This window comes from Drosophila sechellia, chromosome 3L (assembly GCF_004382195.2).
Source record: "Drosophila sechellia strain sech25 chromosome 3L, ASM438219v1, whole genome shotgun sequence".
Taxonomy (NCBI): domain Eukaryota; kingdom Metazoa; phylum Arthropoda; class Insecta; order Diptera; family Drosophilidae; genus Drosophila; species Drosophila sechellia.
Window position 1 is genome coordinate 11,469,292 of NC_045951.1, and position 24,204 is coordinate 11,493,495.

The window sequence follows — 24,204 nt, forward strand, 5'->3', positions numbered from 1 at the left end:
GTTTTAGGTAATTACAAACCCGCTTTAAAATCAAAACTGCATCGGTTGTATACATTTTTTATGCTCATATATTTGTGCCAAAAGTGATTACCGCCAGCTAACATTTTTACGATTCCTCAACACTTACAGAAATTTGAATTTTTCCTAGCAATTATAATTTTATAAAAACATTAGATACCTCTTAGGTAGTTTTTAATCGGTATCAAAGGACTATTTCAAATGCTCAGGCAGATGTAGCTCTTGAATCTTTCTTTTTCTATAAAAATATAATTTGTTGTTTGCGGTTTGTGTGTGTGCTCTTATTATATATTTTACAATATTCGTTTAATTGGTTAAGACACTTTTAGTTCTTGTTCTCTCTGATAGTAATTCCCTATAACTTTGTAAATTTGTTGTTATCAGTTAAGGGTCGATTGAAGACCCAGTCAGGCGTTTGCTTTGGACGCCATCTCATTGAGACACTGAAAGCAATTTGGTGAATATTAAGTGAGAAATAAACTACAATCAGAAAACATCTGTATCTGTGCGTTAGTCTGCTTGCAATGCCTAATTTCTTTAGGAAATTGTTGTTCTCTATTTACTTTAAGTAATTAGAAAAGTGCAAAAAAGTTAGTAATGATTATTCTTCGTGCAAGTTTTTATTTTAGATATTACAGACCAGCGAGCTGCTTGAAGGTTTTTAATAATCTCTTATAGAATTTTAGCCATAATACTGAACTTTTATATTTAACTACTATAAAAGAACAATTGCCAGGTGACGACAACAGAACGATACAAACAAATTACTAATATATTTAATTTTCTGAATTCCCAAGGTGCACAATAAATTTGATTGATTTTAAAATTTATGTGACCAAATGCATGTGCAAAGATATAATTTATAGTTATAATTACATTTAGATGTCCAAAAGAATGTTGTTTGCGGTGGTTATAAAATATTTACATCTGAGGCACACATTTTACGAAATAATACTACTACTGTTTTGTTATTTATAATATTGGTATATGGAATGTACAATCACTTTGAGTAAGTAAGTATTATTGCGATCGAAAGAAGACAGGCACAAACATATATTAGTATTGCATTATCCTAGGCCTGATTGTCGGTAGGCAGAGTGTCCAAGAGAGTCAGAAGAGCTCGTCCCTGGGATCTGGTCAGTTCCTGGACACCGCGCCCAGGCGATGCCAGTCGACTAGCTCCTGTCGCAGGTCGTGCTTCGACAGATCCATTTCGAAGCCTCCAAGCAGCTCGTTCTCCTGCAGCGTGTCGTGCGACCAAACCGTAACCTGAAGGCGGCGCTCTTGAATAATATTCAGTGGCATTCGGTACTCCAACTAAAAAGATTTATAAATACAAATTATAAAGATAATCCAGGATAATCTGCCTCTGCTTACTGTTTCCATGAAACTGGGCACACAGGTCTTGCGCACCACTTTGGTCTTGCGTTTGGTCTCCTTTTTGGGATCCGGTTTTAGGTAGCACTTCACATATGTGTTGGGCTCCTGACCGCCCTGTAACATGGGCAGTCCTTTGGCGTGGTGTATCTGCAATACATATACGCTCGATTAATATTGATTAAATTGGTGTTTATCTACCATCTACCTACCATCACAGTAAGTACGCCGCGTTGATATTGCAGCGATAGTCGTATTTGGCCAATCTCGTGGGGATTATCCCGCGACGGTTGTTGCTTCACCTCTGCAAAATCCATAAATAAATATTGCAATTCAATTTGGAAATTAGTGCATTGTAATTTACCCTTTATCTTCGGCATTCCCAGCTTGGCTTCCTGCTGATCGCGCAGCAGCGGGTGAAAGAATGTGTAAACGAGCTCGGAATGGGCTATTTCCTCGGACGCATCGAACAGCGATTTCAAAAATCGCTGTATAAGAGGTAGTCGTTTTTCTGCCACGGATTTGATGTTGGAACGGCCCACATGCACACCAGCCGGCAGACTTAAATAGATTGAAAACATTCAAATTAAAATGTAAGTAAACGAATTGTAATCATAAACTAAGCTGTTTCCTACATTACAAATAATTAAAACTTGATACGCTGTAATCAAATCAAAATGGTAGTGTAAGCCCATAATTAAATGTTTACACTATCACATTATTCACAAATTCAAGGCGACTTTTATCGCCGAAAATATGGGGCTGCAGCTGTTAATGGTCAAGTTATTATTACATTTCATGGTGTTTATATAGTCAGTGGTTTGTCAAGGTGCGTTGACAAATCATAGTACAAATTCGCGATTGCTTATCACTGCCGAAGCCCATGTCACTGAGGTAACACCGCTAATAGCTGATAAATCGACGAATGAAGCAGACTGATTTCACCAAATCGGAGAATGGTAGAATCGTACAATCGGAGAACCGAAGAGCCCGAGAGCAGCAGATACCATATAGTGGGTGAATGAAGAGCGGGCCGAGTAAACGATATCGGGCCGAATCGCTCCGATAAGCGGCGACTACGCTGCCAAAAGCGGTAGCGCCAACGTCAGCGCTCAATCAGTCGACGAGCGAGCTGGTTAGCGGAGCCGAGAGCGGTCCGATTAGCGACGTGGTGAAGTTTCATTACACTTTTGGCCACAAAACAAAGGGCGACTGTGCCAACCAGCGACTTTATCCAGAATGCCGAGCCAACAGATTTGCTGGTGAGACACGCAGACATGGCCCAGCTGAAGAATGTGGGCCAAGGTAGGTGGCCAGCTCGAAAGATGCCCGCACTTTTCACCAACCCCATCATTCCCCAGCAGGTCAACAGGCCGTTGTTGTTGGTCCACTGATCGCATCGGCCATGTTGCTCATGGGGCTGATATTCGCGCTGCTGGGGATCAAGTTCTTCGGCTTCCGGCGGCGGCTGACTTTCGAGCGATCGCAGGTGCAGCGGCAGCAGCAGCAGCAACAGCAGCAAGTGCCGCCACGTTACGCAGCTTTCGAATCGCAGGTGCGTATGCAAATCAAAAGAACTTAACATCCGATGCACGCAGTTAATAAAGGTTAATGTGATACCGATACTACCACAACTGAAGCTATAGCCATACCAATATTCATACATATGTATATCTGTATGTACGATACACAGCGATCCAGCGACGAGTGGTTCTGATAAGGCAGGGCAAATACAAACACAAACATTCGCAGGTGTTGCGTTTATATGATTTTAGAGAGTGTGTAAGTTGGGGATTGAAGATAGCGATGGGGGCGTGAGGAATGCAAATCGCAAGCTTTCCCTTATTTGGATCTCAGGTAGAATAGGTGTTCTACATTCAAATTCTTAAGTGCTTATAGTGAGAAGGAAATCGATTGAATATCTTAAGGGAACAGGGTTAGGACGACAGTAGAATCGAAGTTCAATAATTAATTATTCATCTATGAGAATATATACTTAAAAGGAAAGGAAAGGCTCCAAAATCCCCTCTTATCATATAAGCGTGTTTTAATAGTCGTCTGAGCTGGCGTGTCTGTGGTCATGTGTAAACCACTTAGAACGTCCACCGGTGACGCATGCAAGTGAACAGCCCAAACAGCTGAATCCACAGCTGAGTTGCTCGATGCTAATATAATTCCGAATATCGTAATAGCCTAAAGTACAATTTGTGCAATTCCCCAGGTTAACGGCACCGATACCGCTGTCCATGGAGTGTTCCGACGTCGCAATCTCGAGGAATTCGAAAGCCCATGGCCATCGGCATCAGCAACGACAGGTGAAGATAGCAAATGGAAACCATTCAATTGAAACTACAGTCGAAATACTCTGACTAGAGATAGATATTGAATGGTTCGACGATCTTTCACTTTGGAAACTATTTTTTAAACAAAATCCCACCCTGCAGGAAACAACTTCATCAGTGGCAGTGTTCCAAATCTGCAAGTATATGGTGCCAGCCCAAGACAGCCCAAATCCACGGAAGAATCACCAGTTTCCTATCGAGAGAAGTCGGAGGTACAACGACACCAACGACTGGAGGTGCACAGTGAGCACTATGAATTCTACACCGCTCCACCTACCCGCAAGCCGCCTTCTCCGCCTGTACAATCAGAAGTACTAGCTGAAACTGCCTCGGTAGTTTCCCTACCTAAGATACCAGAATCCTTGCCTGCTCCACCTCCTAGGACCATGAGAGGAGCTGCTGCATCCAAGCCTTCGGGAGCTGCAGCTTCTGTCGACACAGCTCCCGAGCCTCCTAGCGAACTGGGAATGCCCAACTTCGATCACTTTGCTGAAAAGTACGAGTTGTTTAGTGTAAAACCAACGACTGCGGCCACTAGACCAACTCAGTTGCGAAGCAAGAACAGCGGCCGCTACGTGAAGTTCGAGCCAGTGGATGATGTGCCGGAAATTCTCACTCCTGAGGATCCTGTTCCTGAGTTACTGACTCCAGATGACGGTTTGGGAGGAGCAATGTCAGTTACCGCTGTGGTACATAGGGGAGCCATACCAAAGGAAGAAACGGAATCGAAAGATGAACCGCAAACACCAAATGATCCCGATCCCTTCCGGCGACCCAGCAATACAGACTCAGCTTTTGTCGTGGAAATAATAGCAGGAAGTCCCGAAGCGGAAGCGACTCCTAGTATACAGTCCACTTTTCAAAATGGCCTATTTGAAAACCTTGAATTACCACAAGGTGAGCACGACAGTGATTTCGTGCGAATACGTTCGTCATTCGTGATGAACGAAGCCGACATCCTGGATTTGGATCAGCTGCAGCTGCCGGCGGCCAGTAGTCCACCAGGATTTGGCAAGAGCATCGACGAGGACTGGGAGAACTTTGCCAACCTAGACGGCATGGTGGAAGTGCCAGAGCCCAATTGGTCCCTCCATCCGAATAGCTTAGAGCAAGTGCCCACTGTGGAGGCCACGCTAAATGAGGCTGCCGTCAGACTGGACAATGTGGAACAGGTTGAGGGCCTGTTCCATCAACTTGAGCTTATAGAGCCGAGAATGGATATCTTCGAGCCTGAACCGCCAGCTCCCATTATAGATCCACCGCCTTACGATCCTGGTCTGCCCTACCTACCAGATTACGAATCCCTGATGCGGCTGGATGTTGCAAAGAGCGGTCAGAAATTGCCCGACTACACCGAGGTAATGCAACAAAGGTCCAAGACATCCAATTATGTAAACAGCATTGAGGATCTATACGCGGATCTGGATGTTAATGAGGTGGAGATAAACGGTTCTCAAGTCAACCAGACCAATGAAATCCACAATTTTGAAGCCTTGTGCCAGGAAATGGCTGTAGTGGTGCCATCAGAGCGTGAAGCTCCTCAGCCTGCGCCCAGGTCCACCAAATCAGTCAGATCCCTCAATGTTCGTGGTAGTACTTCTCCCCTTGCGTGCTATCAACCTGATGAGCTACCCAGCTCCAGTTCCAGTGATACCGATGGGGAGGAGGGAGCACGATCAGCTCCAGAACCTGCCAAACGAGATCCGAAATCGCTCAAAGTCCGCTTTGATGTGGATAATCTGCAGTACTACCAGTCCGCCGAGGTGGTAACGTCAGGTGATGAGTCTGAAGAGGATGAGCCGATGCAACAGCCAACTCCCATGCAGCGTTCGATCATTTTTGAACCGAGGAATACTGGAGTGCCCACCCTATTCGGATCCCAGGTCTCCCAGGAAGACAGTGATGACGACGATGGCTTTGGGCGAGCTATCAGCCAACATCGCTCCATGACTGCGACACTTAGGACAAACGCTGTTAGAAACCATACCGATGCCTAGTCCGAAAACAGGAAACTGCCGCACGTCTTGACTTCCTTAGTAAATACAGTATTCTATATGTTAAATTTAGCCAAATGGCTATGACCTATTTATGTTCATACATATCACTAAAAAATTGCCATATCATGTTGACTACATAAAATAAGAAAGTAATAGCAGGAAATCCATTAAAGATAAAAAATGAGTTCAAACTCTCCAATGGGAAGTGAATCAATAGCGAATCACATTTTTGCCATTATTTAATGTCTATATAATGCGCCTGATAGACACAAGAAGTCAGCACGTCTTTAGTTTTGAAAGCGAATCAAACGAATAACACTACTTGTAGTCTAAAAAAATAAACAAACTAACACTTACCTGTGCAGTTTAACCAGCGGGAAGTGCATGCATAACTTCTGATGGAATTCGGTGAATTCCCGATATGACCGGAACAAATGTGTCGGATCGGGCTGTCCATGTCGCGTCACTTCCAGAATATACATATAGAACTTTTCCATGCTGTAGTGCTTCTGGAAACACACCACCTTTACAATCTTCAAGCGACCATCCTGCTGCATTCTGCAATCGGAGATATTTGTAGATAAAAGTGATCAACTCAAGGATATAAAAACTTACGTATATTTTCGAGGCACGAATGAAAGCAGCTCTCCTGATCCCTCGTCTGGGGTGAAACGCATCTGGGCCAGATTGTGTAGAAAGAAATTGAATTGCGTGAACCAGCTTTTCAGCGAGGATTGAATCATCTTGGCAAACGTGGCCGCCGCCTCGGGATTCGATTGAGATGGCAATAGCGCGCGACGTACATATTGCACAGCATTGGAGTTAACTCCCGGCATGCCTGCTGTAGCCATGTGGGCCAGGGTGTGCAATAGCAGATCAGCATTTTTCCGCACGATATTGAAGGCTCGACAACATAGGTCCACGAAATAGTGAAAGTCTGTGGAGGGCTTATCGCCGCCATTTATGACATAAGCCATGTCGGAAGTCAGGACAAATGGGGTGCGATCTCTGTGAGAAGAAATAATATGTATAAGGCTTTAAGAATTAAAAATACTATCAATTTCAATACCTCTTGAAGTTTCCAAACATCTGGGCATCGCCAAGAAACTTGCCAAAGTCAATGTGAAACAAGTGACCCGAAGTCTTTAACATGATGTTGTCATTGTGACGATCACAGATGCCTAGCACATACGTGGCCACACTGTATCCAGCACAGGATAGCGTAAAATTTCTCACCGCACTCTGGTACTCGAGCGGACTGGGATTTTGCTTGCCTAGCCACTCGGCAATGGGGCGATCCTTGAAGGACCCCGTCAGACCGCACTCTACTTGAATTTTTCTCAACGTTTCCGCCTCGCTAACCAGCTCAATCATACCGCTCTTGTATCCCGTTGGCACACAATTAAAGGTGACCATCTTCAGGTCCAATCGTTCGGCCAACCACATTTTGTTCATAATCCTAATTAGCTGTATAGTTAACTGATCCTGCTGCAGGTCATCTCCGCACTATGAAAGGTTATAGTTATATAGACCAGTTTATACATATCATTTGTAGATAAATATTTACTTTAAAGATAGCCGGTAAGGACTCGGCATCAGGTCCCACAAAGTTGATCTTCAGCGGCAGCGTGTTGGAGTTAAAGTAGCTACAGTTACGCACACTCACTCCAGATACCTCCAGTTCTGGTCCCAGCGGTAGGCAAGTGGGCTGCTCCAGTAAGTCTTGGTGAATTTCGTCCATGCCTGCGGCTAGGCTTTTTTGACGCATCGACTCCTTAGCCTCTTTAACCGACTCCGCAATAGTAGTAAGTTTCTGTGAAAGCAAAACATATAATTAATAATCACGAATTAAACAAAGAGCGCAGACTGGTCTCCCAATTTTCTTTAATATTTTAGGAAATTTAGTTACCTGACACATTCGATGCTGGTACATAAATCGCTGGAGCATCTTCTCGCCGCAAATCGCCATTAAAGCACGCAGCATCATTTTGTTCCGGCGGTAGTAACGGACCTGGGTTACCTGGGACTCGTCATACTCCTGATCCACCATCGCTGCTCCAATAGAGTTGTGAGGATCGTCAGGCAGACTGTGCACAAGCAGCCAATACATATGATGGGCAAAGCGCGGTGACTCCAGGCACTTGGACAGCAAGAATCGAGCCATTGCCGAGCCTTCGTATGTGTCATGTTTCAAACTTTGCACTAATTGAGGCAGAAAGTCGACGAGCTGGTCGTTGGGCATCTTGGAGATCCATTCCACGGCTTTCTCGCGAACCTTAGCATCCGGATATCGTGGCAGAAGTAGCTCCAAAGACTGCAACGGCGAGAGTGGTGCCCAGGAGTGTAGCAGCGCATGCAAATCGATCAAATTGGCGTAATCCCAACTGTGGGCGGCATGAAGAACCTTTGGCAGGGCATTGGGATAGTTTTGCAGGTAGAGCCGTTTTTCCCAGAACACTTCACGTCGTTCTGTGGCTCCTGTGTAGCCCAGCTCTGCGGTGTCCAGCAGCTCCTCTTGAAGATTGGCATCCAGAGAGGCAAAATCGTAGCTAGCGAGGATTAAAAGATTTCGTCAGAACTATATTTAACCATTTATGTATATGGTGTACTAACTGTGGTGCAGGTTTTGGCACCTCCTGGTGCTCGGGAAACTCAATGCGTCCTCCATACGGAGGTACCTCAATGCTCAAAACAGGGCAAAAGTCGGGTTGCGGATGACAGCCTCGCGCCGGAGCTGGTCCAAGCATTTTATCCGTCATTGGTGGCCATAAAGACAGTAAGTAGGGGCCGCAGATCATCACTCGCTTAAAGTCAAATAGTTGGATCGAACACCAGCCCAGTTCAGTGGTCACCTGACGCCTCTCTCCATTCTGTTCGGAGTTGGGTTCGCCTTCAGTGGCCGCCTGTTTTCCATACAAGACGAACGTAAGGCGGGCCTCTCTGGGCAGAGTGCAGATAGGATGCTGATCGAAAGTCAGCCAGGCACTGAAGTTAAGACGTGGAAACAGGCCTCCACTTGTATCGTTGGAGCAGGTCAGCACATTCGGCTTCGATAGCAGGCGCGTTCCATAAACGATTTGTACGCACAGGGAGTAATCGTCGAACTTCCAATTCGTCAGCGGCCTGTGTAGGCAGCTAATGCATACCACAATTGGCTTGGACACACAGGAAATGGGTATGGGTGCTGTAAAAGTACGCATAAGTTAAGTAAACAAAGGAAATTAGTTTCCCATCAGCACTCTTACTTGTTGAGTAATCGGGCGTCTTCACAGAGAATGCCACACGGAAAACATTCGCGTACAACTCAACCAGCTCTTGCACTGCGTCTCGCAGCTCGTTGCACTTGACCTTGATCTGCTCCAGCATGGAGCGCGGGCGGAGAACAACTTGGGCGTAATCACCGTAGTCACTCACAATCTCTGGGTTACTAGCGCCCGTCGAGTACTTCTTTTGCTCCACCTCGCAAATGCGCTTCAGATCGGCAACGCATCGTGCAATTTCCATTGTGTCGATTGAACCGAGCAGTGCGCATATGGCCTTCACTGCTTGTACAACTCCGGAGCAGCTCACGACACTCCGTCCGGGTACTCCGTCGGCCGCCGATTCCAGCTTGTCAATCTCCATCTCAAGCGTTTCGATGAGTATCATCATGTTGTCGTAGGTCACAATCGGCACCACCTCGTTGGGAAGAAGATGTTCCGGCAGCAAATCCGCATCGTGGTCATCATCCCGCTCTGTTCGTGCAATAGCCTGCATGTTTGCCGTCGTACTAAGGCACAGGCCCAAATGTACATCCTTCTCCAATTGGAAGCTATTGTGGACGCACTCCAGCTGGCTCAGTCTCGAGGTGGGTGCCAGCCACTCCAGAAGACCAATGGGCTGTGGATAAAGAATTATTTCAATTTTAAGTTTGCAAAAACCTTCGATCTAATGTACCCACCTTGACGGCATAATCTGTGACGGTACCTTTGACTTGTCCCTCCAGCGAGGCCAAAGCTTGTGCCACCACCTGTGCCACAACCGAGTCAACTTTTGGATAAAATTCAAACATTAAAGAGGCATTCAAACATTTTAGTATCATACTTACTATCGCAAGTGAATGTCACTGGCATTCCATACCCCTTAACCTGTTCCTTGCCCATGGACGCAGCCAGGACGTTTGATTGCAGTGTGTTTAGAGCCGGATGCACAATTACTTTGATGCTGGTGTCCATCATGTAATGGTAATTAAACTCGGCGGCCACAACATGTCCCACATTGGTGGGCGCATCGTCGTGCGGATAGCGCGCCCTCACCTCCTTTACCATGTGGTAAAATTCCAAAAGTTCGGGATCATCAGTGCGCTGGTCGCTGATCAATTCGTACAGGCGTGTACAAGTTTTCCGCCGGTCCAGCACCACGTTGGCCGGAATGCTGGAGGTGTAGCTGTCCGTCAAAACAGAAGACTGAGGAGGCTTGGAGACCGGCATGGGTGCCTGGTTTGATTCATAGCACTGCTGGTTCCTGGGCGGTAACGGCGGAGGAGGCGATATACTTCCAGATCCGTTCTCCGCAAGCTTCAGACTCTCCTCTGGCGGTGCAACACCATATTGCGATGAAGATGTAGATGGCTTGCTCAGAAAATCTTGGCGCCAACCGATCAGACCGACATTCGGACTCACGGTGGCCACAGTTTTGTCCCACCTGTTGACTGCCTCATACATTGGATCGGAATATTGGGTTCCTGCATCTCCGCTGTACAGAAAGTCAAAGGGATCGTATTCCGCATAGTAGGAAGTGCTGTCGGAGGCGGTGTCGTTGCCTGCAAGTAGTGAGTGCATGATCAGTTCCGGGTTAAATCCAGTTCCCACCGGGTATATCGCCAGTAGTTATGCAAATATGCTCGAGAGCCGAGGTCTACTACTGCGAGAATCCGGGCACATCACATCGTGTGGCCAAAAATAAATGAGACGGCCCCTAAAGTCGCAGCAGTGCGATGTGGATCGGTTGGACTAGCACCACTGGCAATGCGAGAACGTTTCGCAAATCTACGCTAACAAATCCGAGGCGAGTGCCATCGCTAAAAGCTAATTGTGATTGCTGTCATTCCTCGCCCACGCTGACCCAGTACAGTGGAACCAATATCATTCGATATTTGCTTAAAAATAAGGTCGTATATATCAAAAATATAAAAAGAGTAAGTCTAAAAAACCCCAAGAAGTAGTTTTTGCGTATGTTAATGACTTGCTATATATAAGAACGTATGTGCTAACAATGTATAATCACTGTACCTAAGTGTGTATTTTTAAATCGCTTTGTTTATATTCATTCTAAATCTGTCCCCTCTGGTGCCCATACATCTGTTTCATTTGCCACAAAAGGGAAAGCTATTTGCTAAACACGTCGTAATTTTAAAAGCGTTTGGTTAATACATCTGTTTGAAATGCGTTGCTACTTTGGGGGGAACTTAGAAAACCAGCAAAAAAGAAAGGGTAAGCGTACAAGTAATTTGACAAAAGTGCAACGACTTGAATGCAAATCATAGTAAAGAGTTAGTTGATTTTCCAATCTCCCCAGAATGTAATAAATAAATACATACATATGCTCGAAAAGCTTCAAATCTATTGTCAATTATTAGTTAGAAGCGTGAATGTGCGTTATTTAATCTTGTAATGGGAAATAGAAGCAAGCGAATAATAAAACAACAACAGACTGCAATTTGTTTATGAAATTATTTATTTGTTCTCTCACAATGGTACACGATAGAGTTAAACATATGTATGTATTTATTTTTTGTATATAAGTGTATTAATGGATATATGTAGCAGCAAATCACAATGTGTTCATTTCGTAAAACATGGTTATAAAAAAGAAGTGACTAAATCTTCTCATTTGATCACTTTTCACTTAAATGACAGTCGTTAAATTCTTTTAAATTTTGAAGTTTTCAGTCGCGGGAATATACATAAAAACCAATTCCAAACATTGCGAACTAGTTTTGAACGACATTTTGGACATCGATATATATGCTGACTTCAAAATTGTTCCGTCAACAGAGGAAGGCACGAATTTCGATATGAGGGCACATATATGTATATATATTACTTTAGTATTTTCGTGTAATTAGGTGGTTCTAAGTAAGTGCTGTTATAGACACTAATCTGTCTTTGCCTCCGAAACGAACCAATCTGACCCGAAACCCTTTAGATGGTGTAGTTGTTGTGGGTGTAAAGTAGTTGCTTTTTTGCATTTTTGGTAGTAGTAGTACTGATAGTAGTAGAGGACAATTAAAATGGATTACTTTTTCGACACTGCAATATAGAGAAACGGAAACATTCAGTTTAATTCTTAACTAAAAGCGAGCGACAACTTGCTACGGGCAATACTAAAAATTATCTCGTACATCTAGCCAAACTAATTGTTGCAAAACAAATAATGGGATAAATATAAAATTAATAAAACCTATTAGTAAATACCATACAAATACAAAATCGTGTGTTTGGTCCTATTCAAGTTTTTGGTAGAATGTTTTGTTTCAGTTCTTTTCAATTTATTCCTAGAGATTCAGATGAAAAATCAACTAATTTTATTATGCCAATCATTTTTATTTGCAGCTCAAATGAATGCTCTGGCCAAGAATCGCAACACACGAGTTTTCGACTGTATTTCAAGTTTAGTTTACGGTGCGAAAAATGCGGGGGGATTTCAACGAGGACCGGGAGCTACACGTTAATTACAACATTGAGGCTGCTTACCAGTATTGTCGTTTAGCAGGGGATCGAATGCCTCCAGCACACTCACACGGGAGCTGCAAAGCAGGATGTACGAATGTTAAGAACACAAACCAATAAGTTGCTAACGCTAGTGGATACATACTAGTCCTCGTGGTTGAGGTCGATCAAATCGTTGCCCCTGCGTGGGCCAGAGAAATGACCATTGTTTCCGGTGTGGCTACTGGAGCTAACACTACCAGTCAAGGGCACTTGGCGACGCGCCTGGAAGGCTACTCCATTGGCCTCAGCGGAGGAGGAAGTGGAATGGTTGGACGGTTGGCTGTGATGATGACTTGTTGTCGGTGCTGTTTGTTGAGGAGCTGGTTGTGATTGGGGTCGCCTCAAATCCATGTGCGTGTAAGCACCTCCAAAGCCATATCCCTGTGCGGGATACTGCGGCGGCATAAAAGCAGCCGATCCGGGAACTATGGGAGCCGTATATGGTGTAATCACAGCTCCGGGATAGTACATATAGGCGTTTGGCTGCGGCACTGGAACCACGGCCATTTGAGCAGGCATGCTGTACAGCCGCTGGAGCTCCTCGTTGTTTAGTGGCCTCTGTTGCTGGACAGCCGGTTGGTAAGGCACCAACTGCAGGTCACCGTAAGCCGGTCCACCCACAACTCCACCTGCCGCCATGCCGTACGGTGACGGCTGAGCAGCTGTTGGACGTTGCTGGTGAGGTGGAAACCCGTATTGAGGAGGAATTGAAGCCGACGCAACTGGACCTATTGGCACCAGGGCTGACTGCGGATTGGTCGGCTGCATCCGCTGCAGATCTTCAATAAGTTTGCCAAAGGGACTGCTACTCTCTGGCTGCTTGCTGGTGGGACTTGCGAAGCAGATCAGATCGTTATCCGTCCCCTGGGCCGGCGGTGTACGCGATCGTTCCGCATTTTCCGGACTGATGGCCACCTGATGCACCTCCGAGTGCCGTCGTGGTTGATGTAGGCTCTGACTACGATGCGCCGGCTGGTAATCTCGGCTAGCAAGGGTGGAGCTCTGCTGATACCCGGAGCCGTACTTCTTGTTTCGCCTGTAGTCATCAAGGGCATGCTGCTCCAGACTCAGGGCGGTCGCCTTGGCCAGGTCATCCTGGAATTGTTTGTCGTAGTCGATATGCGCTTGATTTGACATTATCCCCTCGTCTGAAGCGTCCGGTCCGTTGAGCTGCGAAAGGGAACCAGAACAAAATGTGAGCGCTTTCCAAATTTTGTTAAAATTATTTTCGTATTTTCTTTTCCAATGCCTATTTGTTGTTCCCGTGGTGACCAAAGGTGTTTGCTTTTCGGATTGCTTATCTCTGCGATAACGAACAGGCGGTGATAAAAGTGATTATGCAGTGTAAATGGCAACGGTACGAAGAACAGGTGAGATACCATTCGATGGGGGGAAGACCACTTGCGACAGAGTGGGGGTGCCTATCACTGTTTTTTTTTTTAAAGCTGCAAAGAAATATTCGCGATCGATAATGAGCCGGCGGGCAGTGATGATTCAGAAAATAGGGAAAAACAGATTGATCGCTTTAATAGATTTGCAAGCTTCTAAATGGTTGAAAGGATATGATAACTACATTTAAAACGCAATTACTAGGATTTTGGATAGACAGGGCAGGAATAAGAATTAACTTCATATTCAAGAAGATATCAACTTCTAATAGAAAAGTTCGAACATCATTATGTAAGCATGATATTAAGTATGATAAGCAGAGTTTCGACATTCAGTACAGGCCTCGGCAAAACTATGTATCTCATTGTTTATACATACAAATGTGGTAAATACTTGTGTACTTTGCACATAGAAACCATATCCAAGCGCTCCAAATTTGCGATTGCGATGCAGCAGAGTGGCGCAAAAAGGCGCAATTGAGTGCGCGATTGTAAATAAATAAATAAAAACAAACAATAGCGGCGGCATCAATTTGCGTGAATGAATGCTGCGAGTACTGATTTCCCAGATTTTACACAAATATACATATATATGCGATATAAGCGTACATATATATGTCAGCAAGAAAGCGTTTTGATTTTTTTCCATCTCGTATGTAGATAGGAAACAGCTGTTTAAAATAAACACACCCACAAAAGCACTAGTGTGTGTGTCAGTCCGTGTCGCGAACGGGGACGGAATGGAAGATAAGAAAATGCGAACCGGCTAGGAATAGGAGGCGAGGAAGAGAGAGCACGAGAGAGAGTTCCTTGCGGCAAAGGTTAAGGTAAATCAATAGATTGCAAAAAAATATATAATAATAATAGTGTTATTCATAAGCAATAAATGAAACCAATTGAATGCCAACTTATTCCGGAGAACGTAAGAATGAAATTTAAAAACAACGAAAATCGGTGGAAGAGCGAAAGCAAATGATAATGGAGATAGTCATTAATATGCAGACTTGACTTCTGCTTTGTGATTCTCATTCGCATATTGCCAACTTACTTGCTTTTTGAGGTGTCACCTCCGCTGCTTTTTATACCCGTTACTAGTTTCTTTTTGGTTCAGGTATTCCCTTGATTGGGCTACGAACATTGACCATCCGGTAAATAGTTTTTCCCTTTTGTCCCCTTGGTTGTTGTTATATTTGACGAATAACAATTGCTTAAACTTAACCAAAGGTTTTTTTTGTTTTTAGGAGAGTTGTCTTATCCTCCTACACACCTATACACCTAACACATCCATGCGAAACGAACATACACGCACACATAAGCACGAACAGAAAACAGTGACAAAAGACGGAATAGACACAACGCCAAAATACTGAACAAAACGTTATTTTCTTAGATGTTCTTGCACCATCACATATGTACAAATCAGTTATTTTACAATAACAAACAATATCTTGTGCGCAAGAACTTCATACACGAACGGCACGAAATAACACACAACGGAATGCAACAAGCAGTAGCGATGGTACACGAATCGATTTTTTTGGCAACTATCGATACATCGAACAGATGTTTGAGTATTGGCTAATCATTTAGCGGGGTTTCACTTTTCTATGAATTCAATTTTTTTTTAAATTTGTAACGAATAAGAAATCTACTTAAATTTCGAGCGATATGCATAACTGGTATCTTCATAGTTTGTTTATAAAACATATAATAACTGGCAAGTAATACATTTATTTATCTCAGTGTTTTATTGCCTTTATAAATGCTTCCACAAATGTATCTACAAAAGTATCTACAAAAAAGCTTCGTCGAGATTTAGGCCGTGATCCATGGCCACCTTGGAGTCGTCGTCCAGCCCACCAGCCAACGTCAATAGGTAGTCGGGATCGTCGATGGAACTACTGGGCGGCGCATTGTACATCCTGCGGTATGAGGCTTCGATGTTCTCGTCCAGCATTCGATCCACAATGTCACTTTGGACTTGTCCCGGTTCCTGGGACATTTTAAGCAGGAGCTCCGCATGGCTGGGTGTCATTTGGGGCAGTTGAAGATCGGTGGCTGCTGATGGATTTCCATTTGCCCTTCGCTGGGCGATTTCCGCCGATTCCGCACCCATTTTGCAAATGGCACACCTGCTGCGAGAAATTCGCTTCTTCAGATTGACCAGTGCCATACGATCCTGCGCGACCAGCATTCGTTCGTGGGCCAGCTGGGCTTCCTTTTCGCCGATCTCCTGGCCCCGCTTGGCCATGATCTTAAGCTTGGCCTGGAGCAGCTGCTCCGCCTCCTTAGCCTTCTGCTCGGCCAAGTGTTGGCGACTGGTGGCCAGGCGATAGGCGCCGGTGGCTTGGCCCAGTTCGTCCTCCTTGAGATTCAGGGCGTTCTCCTTATCCAGAAGATGGCGCTTGCGCTGCTCCATTTCGCGCTGCAGCTTGTGGTAGCGATCCCGCTCCTCATCCGCCCGCCGAATGGCTTCGCGTGCCACCTGCAGTTGGGCCTCCAGTTCCCGGCGATCTCTGTCTGGGTCGCCGTGCTCATTGAGCTGTTGTCTTAGTTCCATCTGCTGGCGTTCCACTGCCAGTTGATTGCGCTCCTGCTGGAGATCGTGGTTCAGTCGGTCCATTTCGGCAAGCTGTAATGCTTTAAGATCCTCTACACGCTTCTCATCCCGCTGCATTTGCTCTCGATGGAATTCCTTTTCGCGCTCGAAAGCCTTGCGCTCCGCTTCCAAGCTGGACATTCGCTGACGGAGCTGCCAGTTCTCCTCGGCGGACTCCTTGGACAATCGGCCCAGCTGCAGCTCCAAGGTGCTCACCAGTTCCATCAGGCGGCGCTTCTCCTCGTCGGCCGTCTCCTCGTCCATCTTTAGACGCCTTTCCTGGTCGGCGAGGCGACGTTCTCGCGCCTCTAACTGCCGTTCCCTTTCCTGGTTGTCACTCATCCCGTCACGAAGTTCTTGAAGATTGCTGGACGCCAGCCGCAGTGTGTCCAGATAATTTCCATGATCCTGCACCGCCGACAACTCGACCATTTTGGCCTGACGAATACCCTCGAGGTCCAGCTCGTGGGATTGACGCAGCTTGCGCACCTCATCCTCATGATCCTGTCGCAGGCTGGAGATCTGCTCCACGTAGTCCTCCTTCTGCTTCTCCAGTTTTTCGATGTAGTACTGCCGTAACTCGCTGTTCTCGTCCTTGAGTCGTTTCTCTACGACGGACAAGTGCTCCTCCATCACCTTGATTTGTTTTCTGGACATCAAATAAAATTCTCTTACTTATTTGCATTATTCTTTCCAACAGCTGGTTAAAACTTACTTATATGAAGTATCAATCATTTCGATCTCCTGCTCATAGTTGACCTTCATGTTGGCCACCAGCTCGTCGAGTCGCTGTTTCTCCAGCAGATTGCGCTTGGCATCCATTTCCAGCAGAAGCAAATGCTCCTGTTCCTGACTGGTTGCCTTGTGGGGCTCCTTCGTTTCCGGTTCCGGTTGCTCAACGAGCGGCGTTGCGGACACAACTTCTTGGACACGCACTGGCTGCGACATCATCAGCTGGAGGTGCATGTTGATCCGCTCCTGCTGCCCTTTTATGTGCTCCTCCATTTGATGCTGTCGCTGCAGCTGCTGTTGGATTAATGCCTGGAACTTTCGATCCTGATCCTCTTGGCGACGCTGCATCTCCAATAGAGTCCGCTCTTGACTCTTCATTTGGGCGGCAATCACCAATTGTGCTTCCTGCTGCTGCAGGGCATTGAACTTGTGGCTGCTCTCCAGGTTGAGATTGCTCAGCATGAGGATATTTTGGGTGGCGGCAGAGACGACGGATGGAGCGGGCACGTCGGCCATTTCCGCCTCCTGCTCCATATCGTTCTCATCGGAGTCGGGCAGGCGCAGGATGTCGGCTGTATTCTTCGAAGGACTTTCATTGGAGGGCTGTGCCTTGGCGATCTGCGCTTTAGGTGTAGTTGGTCGCTGATCCGGCTCCTGCTCCAGACCCAGCCAATCCGCGGTGACTCCCCGTTTCTTGGAAACGGGAGTGGACATTCCCGAAACAGTAGCATTCGTATCCCTGCCAAAGAGACCCAACGGATCGGCATTCATATTAATGGTGGCCGATTGCGCCGAGCTTCTTCTGCCAGTGGAAGTCTTGGGCCTCGCCTGCGAGTTGTCCGTGGTGGTGTCCGTGGATTGGCGCGACATGGATGGTTTGCTAGTGGCCGGACGTTTGACAGCATCGCCCGCCAGAATCTCATCGAAAATGTTCTTCTTGGGCTCCGCGTTGCTGGTCAACAGATCATCGAAAAGGTTCCTCTTGGCGCCGCCACTCTTGGGTCGCTTGGGATCGAAACCCAGGTCATCGTCCTCGACCAGATCATCATCCAGTGAGATAGATGGCTTCTGCTTCACAATTCTCGGCGTGCTGGTGGCATTGGGTGTCTTCCGGGCACCCGTTCCCTGACCCTGCACATCCGCCTCCGTCTCCTCCTGAATCCCAAACAAATCCTCCAGTTTTCCCTTTGGCTTCGCCAATTTGGCTGGCTTCTTGTGACCCACTCCCGCTGGCGTCTCAAAGAAGTTGTCATTATCCAGGCTATTATCGCTGAGCAGTTCAGCCAGCGGATCGTCGTTGAAATTCATTTTGGATTATAACCAATTGTAAAAAGTAAGGACTATTGATATGAAAACGATACGGTTGCCTAGTAACGAATTTTAAATGTCTACAGCAACGAAAATAATCGAACAGTATATAGTAGGCTTTAATATTAACTAAGGGAATATCGTATAAAAATGTTTTAGGATTTCTATAACTACATATTTTTTAAAAATACGTTTAAATTCAGGTTTTAGTAATTTTCTTTTCATGAGAGCTTATAGCATTTCCAATGGAGGCTTACAGATATGAAACCTTAGAATAAAAAATAAAGTCAAACTAGCTTCACATTAAATTGTTATATTTTAATTAAAATTATCTTTTTTATTTATATAAAATATTTAAAAAAAAAAGTGTTCGAGTATTCGTTGGTATTTTGTAAAGCGTGGAGTGCGGTCACACTGTCGTTCATATTGTTTTGATTTTTGTTGGAAAATGAGCAATATTTACATCCAGGAACCACCCACGTCGGGAAAGGTGCTCCTTAAGACCACTGTGGGCGACATAGACATCGAGTTGTGGGCACGGGAGTGTCCGAAGGCGTGCCGCAACTTCGTGCAACTCTGCCTAGAGGGCTACTACAAGAACACCGAATTCCACCGGCTGGTCAAGGGCTTTATTGTCCAGGGAGGTGATCCTAATGGCGACGGCACCGGCGGCGAGTCCATATACGGGCAGCCCTTCAAGGATGAGTTCCACTCCCGACTCCGGTACACGCGTCGTGGCCTTGTGGGCATGGCAAATTCTGGAAAGGATGACAATGGCTCCCAATTCTTCTTCACATTTGCTCCTACGCCGGAGCTGCAGAATAAGAACACACTATTCGGAAAGATCACCGGCGACACCATCTACAACATGCTTAAGCTGGAGGAAGGCATCGTTGATCACCAGGAACGACCGATGCACGCCCATCGCATCGTTTCTACGGAGGTCCTCTCGAACCCATTCGATGATATCGTTCCTCGTATTCTCTCCCAACCTTCCACGAAGAGCAAAAAGTCCAAGAAGGAGCGACAAGGAGTCAAGTAAGATTTACGTTTTAAATGGGATACCACATTGTTAACATATTACTAAGTGAAAACAATTAATGTTGGCTTTGTAAACTGCATAATAATGCGGCGTATCTGTAACGTATTGATTTATTTACCATATACTGAAGTCTCTAATACCATTGCTAACGCTTCAATATAATCAACAGAAACTTCGGCCTGCTATCTTTTGGCGAAGAAGCCGAAGGTGACGAGGAGGAGACCAACGTCTATGTTAAACAGAACGCCGGTAAGGCGAAATCCCTGCACGACGTCGCGGATGATCCCAAGCTGAGCAAGGAGCCCATTCGTGTACCCAAACTAGAAAAGGCCGACATCGAAGAGCACTTGTCCGACGATTGTCCTGAGGACAGTGTCAAGGAAAAACCGTCCACTGCTAGTTCGGATCTCATCAAAATGAAACTGTCCAAGAGATCAAAGAGTGTAGCAGACAAGAAAGCTCAGCCAGTTGAGGAAAAGTCTGATTCTGAGGATGACGAGGATGTTTTATTAACAAGGGAGGAAGAACAAAGTCGAAAAGTCTCGGAGGAAAAGTGAGCTATACTGAAATAGGTTTTATCATGTTTAAAGTCATATAATTTATGTATTTTAGATCCAAGATCCGTGAGGAAATCGCTTCTCTGAAAAAGCAGTATCAAATGGATAAGCAGAGCAAAGACAAACTAGTTAATGGACAAGAGAAAGCAGCAAAGTCCACCGAAATCAAGGGGTCAAGCGAAAACCATTACATTAACGATTTTATAGAGTCTAAGGAGAAGTACACCGCCAAAGTAAAGCTTCAGCCGAAGGGACAGTCAAGGTGGGATATATTTACTTAAACCGCTTTTAAACGATTTGACATATTTTTTTAAATTTCAGGGAGGCATTTACACTGAACTTACTCTCCAAATTCCGAACGAAACTGGATAACTTGAAGCAAAAGTCAAGCTCTGATGATGGCGAATCGGAACCGAAGGATATAGACGATCGCGTAGTGGAACAGGAAATAATCGGCGACGATTGGTTGTCACACACTTTAAACTTTAATAGTACGACACCAGTTTTGGCTAAAGATGCCAATAAAAAGGGCGACGATTGGTACGATGCCTACGATCCACGAAATCCTCTAAATAAACGTAAGCGGGGTGAAACTGGCTCTAGTAAATCGAGTTCGGGTAAATCAAAAAGCAGTAAACGTGACGTGTAAAGAAAAACAATAAAAAAAGAATGTTTCCAATACATATCGATGTGTTTGTATATATTACTATCTGCTAAACTGGGTGGGAAGTTAATGTTTTGTACATTAATGTGTAGAGTCATATAAACCAATTTATATTTACACATTTGTGTGTCATTTTAAATTGCGCGGTATTTTATTGGGAGTACCGTATTTTCGCTCCATTTGGTGGTGCAGCGTTGTTCAGCCTGGGCACACTGCACGTTTGAGCCAGACAAAGTTAACAGCAGCTGAGACAAAAAAGCGAATTCAAGGTGAAGTAATTGGCTTCAAAATAACAGGTAATAGCAGTTGATTGCCAAATCGGCTTGCTCATTTGCTCGAGTGGCCGACTAGCTTCAAATTGTGCGTGCAAATCGAGCACAGAAGTGCCCAAATCAGAAGGTTGCGTCAGGAGGGAATTATTGATTTTATTCGTCATTTGTTTTCGGTCGCCACAGCTACTCGACTTTGTTTTTGTTGAGGCGGAGCTGCCTGAGTCACCACCACAGAAAAGAGCCCAGTTAACACGGACCTTGTGGATCTCCGGATATTTGGAGATGAGTGCCAAGAGCAGGAGACCTGGCACCGGCGGCAGCCAGACGCCCAACGAGTGCGTCCAGGTGGTGGTCAGATGCAGGCCCATGAGCAACAGAGAACGCTCGGAAAGATCGCCGGAGGTGGTCAACGTGTATCCGAATCGTGGCGTTGTGGAGCTGCAGAATGTGGTCGATGGCAACAAGGAGCAGCGCAAGGTTTTCACCTACGATGCCGCCTATGATGCGGGTGCAACGCAGACGACGCTCTACCATGAGGTGGTCTTTCCCCTAGTCAGTTCCGTTTTGGAGGGATTCAACGGATGTATATTTGCCTATGGACAAACGGGCACAGGCAAAACCTTCACCATGGAGGGAGTACGCGGAAATGACGAACTGATGGGCATCATACCGCGCACCTTCGAACAGATCTGGCTGCACATCAATCGCACCGAGAATTTCCAGTTTCTGGTCGATGTATCCTACCTGGAGATCTATATGGAGGAGCTGCGCGATCTTCTAAAGCCCAACTCCAAGCACTTGGAGGTCCGGGAACGTGGATCAGGCGTTTATGTGCCCAATCTGCACGCCATTAACTGCAAAAGTGTCGAAGACATGATCAAAGTGATGCAGGTGGGCAACAAGAACCGCACCGTGGGATTCACCAACATGAATGAGCATAGTTCAAGGTGAGTTTAGGTTCGGTATAAACAGATCTTTAGTTAATAAATTATCTTTTACTTGCAGATCCCACGCCATTTTCATGATCAAAATCGAGATGTGCGATACGGAAACGAACACCATCAAAGTGGGCAAACTGAATCTCATCGATCTGGCGGGCAGTGAGCGGCAGTCCAAGACAGGAGCATCGGCGGAGCGCCTGAAGGAAGCCAGCAAGATTAACCTGGCACTCTCTTCGCTGGGCAACGTGATCTCCGCCCTGGCAGAAAGTTCGCCACATGTTCCGTATCGTGACTCAAAGCTGACCCGATTGTTGCAAGATTCGCTGGGTGGCAATTCGAAGACCATTATGATCGCCAACATTGGACCATCCAACTACAATTATAACGAAACGCTGACAACGCTGCGGTACGCTTCACGGGCCAAGTCCATCCAGAATCAGCCGATCAAGAATGAGGACCCACAGGACGCCAAGTTGAAGGAGTACCAAGAGGAAATCGAGCGACTCAAACGGCTTATAGGTCCACAACAGCAGCAACGCAGTGAAAAGCAGGTCACAGCCAAGAAGCAGCGCGTCAAGAAGCCCAAAAAGGAGCCCGTATCTAAAGAGATGTCGGACTCTCTGCAGATTTCAACTATTGAGCAGCCGGTGGAAGATGATAGCGATCCTGAGGGTGCCGAGTCCGAATCGGATAAGGAAAACGAGGCTGAGGTGGCCAAGTCCAACGAGGAACTGGAACGGGAGCGTGTCGAGAACTCAAAACTGGCGGCCAAATTGGCAGAATTGGAGGGTCAACTCGTTCGCGGCGGAAAAAACCTGCTGGACACGTACAGTGAGCGCCAGATTGAGCTGGAGAAGAAGCTGGTGGAGATCGCTGAGCGCAAGAAGCGCGAAATTGAGATCCAACAGCAGCTGGAACTGCAGGAGGAGACCACTCTGGAAATTCGCGAACGGAATGTTTCACTCGAACAAGAGGTGGAGCTCAAGAAGCGCAAGCTCTCCAAATGCTATGCCAAATATTTGGCTCTCCAGCAGGAACTCAACGATTGCAAGTCCGACCACAACCAGGATCTTAGGGAACTCGAGATGGCTCAGAACGAGCTGGTCAAGGAGCTAAAACGCCAGCTCCTAATCATCGACAATTTTGTGCCCATCGAGGTAAAGCAACGCCTGTACACGCAGGCCAAGTATGACGAGGAGCAGGAGGAATGGAAATTCTCTTCGATGTCGCTGCCCACGCCTCCTGGTGGTGATGGCAAGTTCAGCAGCAAGCGACCGGTTTCGCATCCTCAGCGCAGAAGGCCCACCTCCGAATACGCTCTGCAGGAAGCCAAATCGAACTCACCGAGCTCTCTACGCTTCAAGAGCGAGAACATCGTGAACTACGAGCTGGAGATGCCGTGTCGCACCACCCAGGAGTACCGTACGCCCAAGGTTTCCGCCTCGCTGCAGGCGGTGCTCGCCCAAGCCATGCAAACGGGCGGAGATGATATCGATATCGTGGATTCGCACACAAACTCACTGCGCAGCCGTCTAGAGAACATTATCAATGCGAATGCCAATGGAGGAGCTGGCCCAGGTGCTGGCGCCGCTGTGGGCAGCTCCATACCCAATGTTCGAAACATTAAGTCGAGCCGGGGGCTGCCAAGTGCCGCCTCAAATCTGGACTCGAACCGCCGTCCGCCCACGGGCCGTCTGCCGGCAAAGAAGCCAGCTTCGGCGTATCCCAAAGCCCGCGGCCTGGTCAACAAATAATCACAAACGATTTTAATCGAATTGAATTGCATCTAACCATTGTCGTGCAAACACAACACTAACCAAAGTATTTCATAGTCATCGCAATATGTACACCTCGGTACTCTTAGCCCAATCTACTCACATTTCACGCTTTGTAAAAGTTTCCTTTTGTTTTAAGTCATCTCATGCAATGGCCATAGAACTATCAAGATTTTGTATTAGCCATGTGCTTTGAGTGACTTGGCAAGCCGACCCCACGCTTCCTTAATTATTTTTATGTTTATTTGTTACTCGACTCGAATTATTGTTATTGATTTAATTGCAAACATGCGTACGTTTTGTGTTCGATTAAGTGCAATCTAAGCTTAAGTTAAATCCAGCTGCAACTGTCTATTATTTACTTAGTAAATGATTTTTAGTTAATATTATAAACCAAATAAAGCAACTCCGTAAACACAGAGAGACCTCTAAGGTGACTT

The 24,204-nt window shown here is 46.0% G+C and overlaps 5 protein-coding genes across 8 annotated transcripts; 3 read left to right on the plus strand and 2 right to left on the minus strand.

Annotated features, from left to right (window-relative positions):
• Positions 1-50: 50 nt before the first annotated feature.
• LOC6605334 (phosphatidylinositol 4-phosphate 3-kinase C2 domain-containing subunit beta) lies at positions 51-15,359 on the minus strand. 3 transcript variants are annotated; one of them, XM_032720184.1, is made up of 16 exons: positions 15,307-15,359; positions 14,923-15,087; positions 12,590-13,656; positions 12,469-12,521; positions 9,822-10,535; positions 9,675-9,763; positions 8,980-9,613; positions 8,348-8,918; positions 7,644-8,283; positions 7,302-7,547; positions 6,804-7,240; positions 6,350-6,742; positions 6,092-6,292; positions 1,608-1,956; positions 1,396-1,545; positions 51-1,335 (listed from the first exon to the last, which is right to left on the minus strand). In XM_032720184.1, exons 3-16 carry the CDS (start codon positions 13,621-13,623, stop codon positions 1,156-1,158), a joined length of 5,691 nt encoding a protein of 1,896 aa, XP_032576075.1. In that variant the 5' UTR covers positions 13,624-13,656; positions 14,923-15,087; positions 15,307-15,359; the 3' UTR covers positions 51-1,155. The 3 variants fall into 3 exon arrangements, with proteins under 3 accessions (XP_032576075.1, XP_032576074.1, XP_032576076.1); XM_032720183.1 differs by lacking the exons at positions 14,923-15,087; positions 15,307-15,359 and having other exon boundaries at positions 1,608-1,699; positions 1,760-1,956; XM_032720185.1 differs by lacking the exons at positions 51-1,335; positions 1,396-1,545; positions 1,608-1,956; ... (9 more) ...; positions 14,923-15,087; positions 15,307-15,359 and adding an exon at positions 11,545-12,024.
• LOC6605335 lies at positions 2,504-6,090 on the plus strand. Of its 2 annotated transcripts, none has more exons than XM_002030135.2 (4): positions 2,504-2,700; positions 2,757-2,950; positions 3,617-3,710; positions 3,840-6,090. In XM_002030135.2, exons 1-4 carry the CDS (start codon positions 2,673-2,675, stop codon positions 5,732-5,734), a joined length of 2,211 nt encoding a protein of 736 aa, XP_002030171.1. In that variant the 5' UTR covers positions 2,504-2,672; the 3' UTR covers positions 5,735-6,090. The 2 variants fall into 2 exon arrangements, with proteins under 2 accessions (XP_002030171.1, XP_032576082.1); XM_032720191.1 differs by having other exon boundaries at positions 2,760-2,950.
• Positions 15,360-15,603: 244 nt separating the features above from the next.
• On the minus strand, positions 15,604-18,588 carry LOC6605337 (trichohyalin). The gene is made up of 2 exons (XM_002030137.2): positions 17,189-18,588; positions 15,604-17,122 (listed from the first exon to the last, which is right to left on the minus strand). The coding sequence occupies exons 1-2, from the start codon at positions 18,511-18,513 to the stop codon at positions 15,667-15,669; spliced, it is 2,781 nt and encodes a 926-aa protein (XP_002030173.1). The 5' UTR covers positions 18,514-18,588; the 3' UTR covers positions 15,604-15,666.
• Positions 18,589-18,926: 338 nt separating this feature from the next.
• On the plus strand, positions 18,927-20,793 carry LOC6605338 (spliceosome-associated protein CWC27 homolog). Its single transcript, XM_002030138.2, has 4 exons — positions 18,927-19,551; positions 19,725-20,108; positions 20,168-20,374; positions 20,434-20,793. The coding sequence occupies exons 1-4, from the start codon at positions 18,962-18,964 to the stop codon at positions 20,759-20,761; spliced, it is 1,509 nt and encodes a 502-aa protein (XP_002030174.1). The 5' UTR covers positions 18,927-18,961; the 3' UTR covers positions 20,762-20,793.
• Positions 20,794-20,984: 191 nt separating this feature from the next.
• On the plus strand, positions 20,985-24,185 carry LOC6605339 (kinesin-like protein Klp68D). The gene is made up of 3 exons (XM_002030139.2): positions 20,985-21,072; positions 21,232-21,995; positions 22,054-24,185. Exons 2-3 carry the CDS (start codon positions 21,331-21,333, stop codon positions 23,741-23,743), a joined length of 2,355 nt encoding a protein of 784 aa, XP_002030175.1. The 5' UTR covers positions 20,985-21,072; positions 21,232-21,330; the 3' UTR covers positions 23,744-24,185.
• Positions 24,186-24,204: the final 19 nt, after the last annotated feature.